The sequence below is a fragment of the Propithecus coquereli genome, unplaced genomic scaffold (genome assembly GCF_000956105.1).
Source record: "Propithecus coquereli isolate 6110/MARCELLA unplaced genomic scaffold, Pcoq_1.0 Scaffold74, whole genome shotgun sequence".
Taxonomy (NCBI): Eukaryota; Metazoa; Chordata; class Mammalia; order Primates; family Indriidae; genus Propithecus; species Propithecus coquereli.
This window is the reverse complement of record NW_012153507.1, coordinates 4,089,374-4,096,862: the sequence shown is the minus strand read 5'-3', so window position 1 is coordinate 4,096,862 and position 7,489 is coordinate 4,089,374. Positions and strand designations below refer to the sequence as shown.

The following is a 7,489-nucleotide window of genomic DNA, read 5'->3' as shown; positions in this document are numbered from 1 at the left end:
AGCGCGGCCAGCGGTTCCTGGGCGTGCCGCCTGGAGGCGCGGAGCCCGGCGCGCCCCAGCCCTGCAGCCTGGCCGGGGCGGAGGCGGCCCGACCGCGGAGATGCGGGGCGGGGGCAGGGCGCGGGGTAGGTGACTTTATCCCGCCTCTGTTTCCCTGCCCCGGGGAGCAATGACATCACGCGGCCTTCTCCAGGCGCCGACACAAAGAGCGGCGCGGAGAGGCCGCTGCGGGGGGAGCCGGCGGCCTCCGCTGCCGCCCAGGGCCCTGGGGCCCCGCCGGCCAGGCCCGCCGCTCGAGGCCCGCGCCCTTCCTGCTCCTCCTCTGCCGTCACCTCCTCGGTCGCCGCTGCCCGCGCCGCCCGCGCCCTCCGCGCGCAGCTGAGCCCGCGCCGGGCCGCGCCGGCTCCTTCCATGCGGGCGGCGCGGGCCCTGGGAGGGGCGCCGGGAGCCAGCCGCGCAGCATGCACTGGGGGGTTGGCTTTGCCTCGTCCAGGCCGTGCGTGGTGGATCTGAGCTGGAACCAGAGCGTCTCCTTCTTCGGCTGGTGGGCCGGGTCCGAGGAGCCCTTCTCCTTTTATGGGGACATCATCGCTTTCCCTTTGCAGGATTACGGTGGGATCATGGCAGGGCTGGGCTCCGATCCCTGGTGGAAGAAAACCCTTTACTTGACCGGGGGAGCTTTGCTGGCCGCAGCTGCGTATCTGCTCCACGAACTCCTGGTCATTAGGTGAGCCGGAGAGAGGGCCCCGCGCAGGGGCGCCGAGAGGGGCACCTGGCCAGGGCAGGGCTGGCGCGAGGGGGGACTTGTGCCAGCCCCTCCGTCATGCCACCCAAATGCCCAAGCATCTTGCTATTACTTTCTCCCAAAGGCTTTCTGTGGTCACTTGGATGTGAGGGGCAGTTTAGAGTTGACAGGAGAATTAAACTGGTACTGGGAGGGAAAATCATTTGTCTCCCTATGTTCGGTGCTGAAAGCAAAAATGCTTTGGATCACTAGTTGTCATCTATTAGGAAATGTCCTTAGGAAGATCCTGAGTGCAATGTGTTTGCAACAATAGAACTAGGCCGTGTAGAAATACTAAATTACACTTTTATGAAATGCCTTATTTGTTTATAGGTGATAACGCTGCAATATTAACTACTAACCTCATCTTTTACTTAAAAGGTTAGTTCTCCCCTATCCTTCCCTAAATGTCAACATCATCGAGAGGCTGAAAAATTTCAAAAGCTCCTGGAACCTGCGGGTGCCTGTTAAAGAGGCATGGCCAAATGTAGTGGTATGCAGTTTTGATGCAGCCTTAACTTGGTTCTCTGCTTATGTGGTATTGAACGCTAAGCACCATCTTCAGGCTTAAATGTCATTGTTCTGTGACCAGCAGAAGATCGGAGGACAGGCTAGCACATGGGCGTGTTTGACATAACACAGAGTCGCCCAGTGCTGTAAACAGTTACATCCGCTGCTGCTGCAGAATGTTTACAGGATTGACTTGGAAATACCAGAAAATGGAGGCCCCTGCTGTTGGTACAGTCAGCCCGCAGGAGATTTTTGTTTGAGTAGGGTAATACCACCGGCTACTGAGAAGGTCGTTTGGCTAATTGATACATTCATTAGTTTGCATTAAAATTTCCAAGCATTCGAGCCCTCAGTCACTGGAAGATTATCAGAAGTAGAACCATCTCAATAGCTCAGAATGTCCCTCTTGGCCAGTATTTTCTAAAGAGGGAGAAATATGTCCACATTGCCTTTTCCCAGAGGAGGAATCCTACACAATAAGTTATAAACAAAGACAGTGATAGGTGACCTGTAACCCACCTGCAGGGATCCCAGGAGGACCTTGTGACAACCTAACCTAGGTATTTTGCTTATCTTAGGTATTTTTATATTTCCCATCTCTGAGAGGGTGGGAAATCATTTAGGTCTTGGGAAATGTATTGACTTTCATATTATTTGGCCATAATTGAGGGTTTATTTTAAGCTTTTTGCACATTTAATTCTCTCGCTTAACACAGCACCTTGAATCTAGTTGAACCAAATTAAAAAATTCAAAGTGAGTTATATCTCTAGATTATTTGATATTTATGTAGTTTTAGAACTCTATTTCAAGTTAGGTTTAGAGTTTTATAAAGAACTAAAACATTTGCGCAGTAATTTAAATGGTAACCCAGTTTTTTCTCAGTTATATTCCAGTCCAAAGCCTTTGAGGATCCCAAACCATGTGGCTTCCCAGCAGTTTTCCACTTTGTGGAGGGAGTGAGGGTTTCATGGGACTAGGTCTAAAACATAGTTTAAATGACCTTGTAGAAATAGCGGGGAATTCAGCACTCACTGTGGAGTAGGCCACGCCCTGGCAGGTGTGGTTGCTGGACACTGGAGATCCCTTTGCCTCCAGATGGCTCCTTCCCCATTTAGGGGTCTACAAGCCCCAGCATTGGGTACTTATTTGGATGAAGGAGTTTTAAATCCTTGGTTTATTCACTTTTGTTTCTTGAAAAATATTTAAGTTGAATTGGAAAACCCTCGTATAATGCAAACAATAAAAAAGGGCTGCCCTTGTTTGAGCACTTAATAGGGACTCTGCATGTAGGTGTTTGCCTGCATGATTGCATTTATTCCTCACAACTCTTGTTTGGGGCTTGATTCCCATTTTATAGTTAAGGAAACTGAGGCTGAGGGAGCTTAAGCAACTTGCCCAAAATCACACAGTAAGAGTAGTAGGATTCCAATTCAAATTGTGTCTGTAGAGCCTTCACGTTTTACTACTGCCTCCTAGAAAGTACCCACTGTGAAATAAGTTGTGTTGGGGGAAGCGGAAATGTGGAGGACTGGGGTATTGCTCCGGGAAGACAGGCCTGTGGCAGGGGCCTCACTTTCTTGCAGCCTCTCAGGGCAGAGGGCTGGGGAAAGTGAGGAGGGTTGAGAACCGAGGCTTCAGAGGGTTACGTGGTAGAGACCTCCACTTAAACTGAAATCTAAATTTCAATAGTCTGGGTCCTTTAGGCAAAAAACAAAACAAAATCTGAAATATGTGGGATGGAAAATACACCTTAAAGTGACTATACTCTCTGAGTTCACTGGCAATTGCAAACGCTTCACCACCCTACTTGGATTTTCTGCTGCATAGACAGCCTTCGTCTATGACTATGTCTCTAAGAGTGGAAGTGAAGTTGAAAGGTGAGAATTATTTAAAAAGTTTAGTTAATGAGTATAAGCAAAATAGGTATTTTGGGTTTTATCCATGTTTTTTCCAGTACCATATTTTCAAACAAATATTGTCCCAACCCTCTATTTTATTTTTCCTGAGTGGAGATGGCCTGGCAACTATCTTTAATTCAATCAGGCATTTGGAAATTTTTTGTTTGTAAATTGAATGACCAAGTAATAACTTCATTACCAGTGGCTCATTTGCACTTTTGGCACACAGGCTCAGCCTGTCCTAGAAAACTTAGTTAGTGAATCAAAGCAGCCCATGGGTCAACATCTGATCTCTTCAAACTAACAACTCAGCAGCTGTATACAGAGGTATCGTCATCTGTGATATCTTTGGCCACGGGAATAGAAGCTAGTCTACCACTAGACTAGCTAGTTGATACTCTATGGATGTTCTCTTATATAAACCTCATTATAAGGCTACTTTATAAAATATAGCCGTATAGGAAACAACCTGCTTGATCTGTGATCGTAAGTTAGAGAGATGGGTGGAGGGAGGGCTCTGGAGCCAGATTGCTGGGCTCATCATATTCAGAGTTTGTCTGTAACCAACTATGTAACTCAGTTTTCTCATGTGTAAAATGGGGATAGTAATAGTAGCTTTCCTCCTAGAATTCATTAAATGAATTAACACGTATGAAATGCTTAGGACAGTTTGTCATATAGTGAAAATTCAATAAAAGTTGGCCATCATTAGCTATTACAAACTTTTATCAGAAAGTTCCAGGCTCGAGTCGTCTGCGTTAAACTGGCTGTGTTAATAATGTTATCTGAAGAGTTGCCCATTTTGGTGTCCTCGAATTTCTTAAGAGCTTGGGAACTGGAGTTCTTACAGACTTGATCTTAAATTGTTGTGCCTTAGACATGTTATTTAACTTCTCTGGGCTTCAGTTTCCTTGTCTACCGTAAAATATGAGTATAGTATGATATCCTAAATTGAAACTGTAATGATACCTATTCTATAGTGTTATTGTCAGAATTAAATAAATCAATACATAGGATATATAGAAAGTCATTGGCGTATGCTTGGTACTTAATTAGCATCCATTCTTACGATGACATGGTCCAAATTAACCATTAGAATTGGATCTTACTGGCCAGTGTAGCAGGGAATTTTATATTTATCTCATTTCTTTTCAGTTTTTAAATTTTTACCTGGCTAATTTACATGAAAATATCAGTTGGTGATGTGAATTATTTGGCTGAACAAAATAAGTTAATTGTCAAATCTATAGTTTGTGCTGTTTAGGAGCATAACCCAAGTGGATTCTTGATTTTAATGTCTGACCTCCTAAACATTTGATCTAACAGAAATCCTTTGTTTTATAACAAATATTGCCAGAAAGCAGCAAATATTTTTATTCTTTTGACTTGACTGGTATTTTCAAAATGAGTCATTCTGAACTCTTCAGGTGGAATGGGCCCTTGGGTGGTAAACTTCTTCAACAGAGGTTGTTTTACTAAATGGGGAGGCTGCAGTGAGGATGCATGTGGTGAAGATACAAAGAGCTTGTCCTTGCCTGAATAGAACAAAGTAGGTGTGGTGTTATACCGGGAATGATGCCAGGGAGCCAGAGGCTCAGGGAAGGCCAAGGGGACGAGTAGAGTTTATTTGACAGGGAGATGGCTAGGTAGAGTGAGAGATGGGAATTGCAAAAGGTTCCTAAGGGCTGCATGGAATGATGAGATTTTGTAGCTAACAGGAATAAGACCATATCTCTTTGGATGAGAATAAATTCCACTATTATTTGATGCTTGATAGCTCGCTAAATATTTATAGATATTACCTTATTTAATCCTCACAATAATCTATGCAGAATTGGTAGAACTGGTACTGTGCTCACTCTCCAAGTGAAGGAGGTGGAGAGGTCTAGGGTAACGCGGTCAGCGGGAAGCAGAGCTTGGGCTTGATCTCGGGTGTCCAGGCTTGGAATCCAGCATTCATTTTGCTACGTTGGTGGCTATTGAAGAACTGTACCCAGGGAAGTCCTCCTCGCCCAAAAAAGTAGCCAAAGGAAAAGATGGATGTGTGGCTGAGAAGGAAGAAAGGAGAAAAGCAGGGGTACTAAAATGTATGCGGCGTGGTCAAAGTGGGGACGCTGTGAAGGCAGAAAAGGAGGTGGGAGGGTAGAGAAAAAGAGAGAGCGAGAATGCACATACGTGAGTGCACTCCTAGAAACCAGGTGAAAGGCCAGGTGTGGAAGAGGAACGAGAATATTCAGAGTCTCAGATTCCCTGCGGACTTGGGTCGTGGCAGAGCAAATCTACACTGACATTCCTGGGTCTTGGGGAGGAATACACCATTGCATGGTATAGTCTAATGCCAAGAACATAGGCTCTGCCTGCTTGGTTCAGTCCAGCTTCTGCCATTTACTAGCAATGTGATTTTGGGCAAGTTAATCCTCTGTGCCTCAGTTTCCTCATCTATAAAATGTGGCTAACAATAGTATCTACCTCATAAGGGTATCGTGAAGGTTAAATATCAATAATACCTGAGAAACTCTGAGAACAGTGTGTGACACATAGCACAGAATATCCTTTTTATCCATCCAACTTGTCCCTGGCAGGTAAACATAGCCAGCAGGAGAAGAGGTTGGCCTGTACCAGAAAATATTCTTCCTGCCCATAGGCTGCAGGTAACAGAAGGAGGTTGATATATAATCACTTTCTGAGCCGTCGGGGTCATAGTAAGATCAGCTGGTGAGGTTCTCTTGTGTTTTGACTAAGCTGTTCTGTAAGTGCTGTGTGAGGTAAACCCCTGTGACAAGCAGATTTGTTCATTGAGGAGCTACAACCCAGCAGCGTCCTCTCAAGAACTACGGGAACTGAACATATAACTTGTGGATTGTTCTTTATTTCTGTTTTGGTTTTGACAGGAAACAGCAAGAGATTGACTCTAAAGATGCTATAATTTTGCATCAGTTTGCAAGACCTAACAATGGTGTCCCCAGTCTGTCTCCTTTCTGTTTAAAAATGGAAACTTATTTAAGGATGGCTGACTTACCCTATCAGGTATTTGTGTGCAAATATATTTTATTCTCATGCCATCAACATCAGTTAGAGGTGGGGAGTATTTAATCTCACACAGTGGCTGCCAGAGGGGATGGGGTCTGAAAGTAGCAGTGCCCAGTCTTTAGTAAAATGCAAATACTCAGTTCCAGGGTCTGTGGATTTTTACATCCAATTTAATGATGGATTAAAAGGGCATAACGTTTTGAGGGATTTAGGGCATGATATTTTCCCCTAACGGTTAATAGGCCTACTGGGCAGCTAAAGTGGGTGTGCTGTTGCCTGGTATGTTTTTTCCTTTATGTTTTTATTTATTGACATCATTATATTTTGTCTCTCGTGAATCCTAGGGTCAGAGGGCCCAGCAGGCCACCAGGTAGATATTTGTACATATCGTTAGAGCTTTTCCACAGTGCTCCATGTTCTGTTTGTATGACTTTCAGGGAAATACTTGCTCATGTTTAGCATTAAAGAATGAACAGAGGAATGTATTTAAAGGTATACATTTCTCTCTGAGTAATGCTTGAGCTGTGTCTTACAAATTTGACATGCTGTGTTTTCATTGTCATTCAATTCAAGGTGTATTTTTAAAAATTTCCCTTACGTTTTCTTTTTAACCTAGTTCTAGCCATGTGGAATTTTTTTTAAGCTTTGATTTTGTTATTGTTTTTTAAGTTTATAGTCAGAGAAGTTAGTCCCTGTGATAGTGATTCTTTGGAATTTACTGAAGCTTTAGCCTAGTGTGCAGTTAGCTTTTAGAAAGGTTGAAAATAATTGCATATTCTCTGTTTGGGTATAGGGCGTTCTGTAGATCTACTTGCTTGAACTCATTTAGTGTATTATTTATTTAGAAGGCCTTCTGTATTTCCACTTATATTTTTGTCTGCCTGTTCTAGGAGTTTCTGAAAGGCATATGTTAAAATATTCAAATGTATTTGTTGATTTATCTCTTTTTCTTGTCATTCTGTCAGTTCTTACTTTATGTAAGAGTATTTATATATTTGAGGTTATACTGTTAGATACATAGAACACGAAAGATCACATCTTTTACTTTTTTCTTTCTTTTTCCAGCACCCAACTTTGTCCCTTATGATTTTTTTAAAAACTTGAATTCTGTATTATTAGATATTGAAATGGGTTCTCCAGCCTTCTTTTGGTTCAGATTCGCTTGCAATATATTTTTCCATCCTCTTTCTCTATTTTTTTGTGTATTTGTTTCTCAAAGGCAATGTATTACTTGTATCCAATGTGAGTGTCCTTTAATCGATAAGT

The 7,489-nt window shown here is 43.4% G+C and overlaps 1 protein-coding gene across 1 annotated transcript in view; it reads left to right on the top strand.

Moving 5' to 3' along the window:
• The first annotated feature begins 206 nt into the window (after positions 1 to 206).
• FAXC (failed axon connections homolog (Drosophila)) overlaps positions 207 to 7,489 on the top strand; it is a 71,662-nt gene continuing 64,379 nt past the window's right edge. The window contains exons 1-2 of the mRNA XM_012661869.1: positions 207 to 727; positions 6,085 to 6,220. Coding sequence (XP_012517323.1) covers positions 462 to 727; positions 6,085 to 6,220 — 402 coding nt within the window. The 5' untranslated portion in view covers positions 207 to 461. The remainder of the gene's footprint in view (positions 728 to 6,084; positions 6,221 to 7,489) is intronic.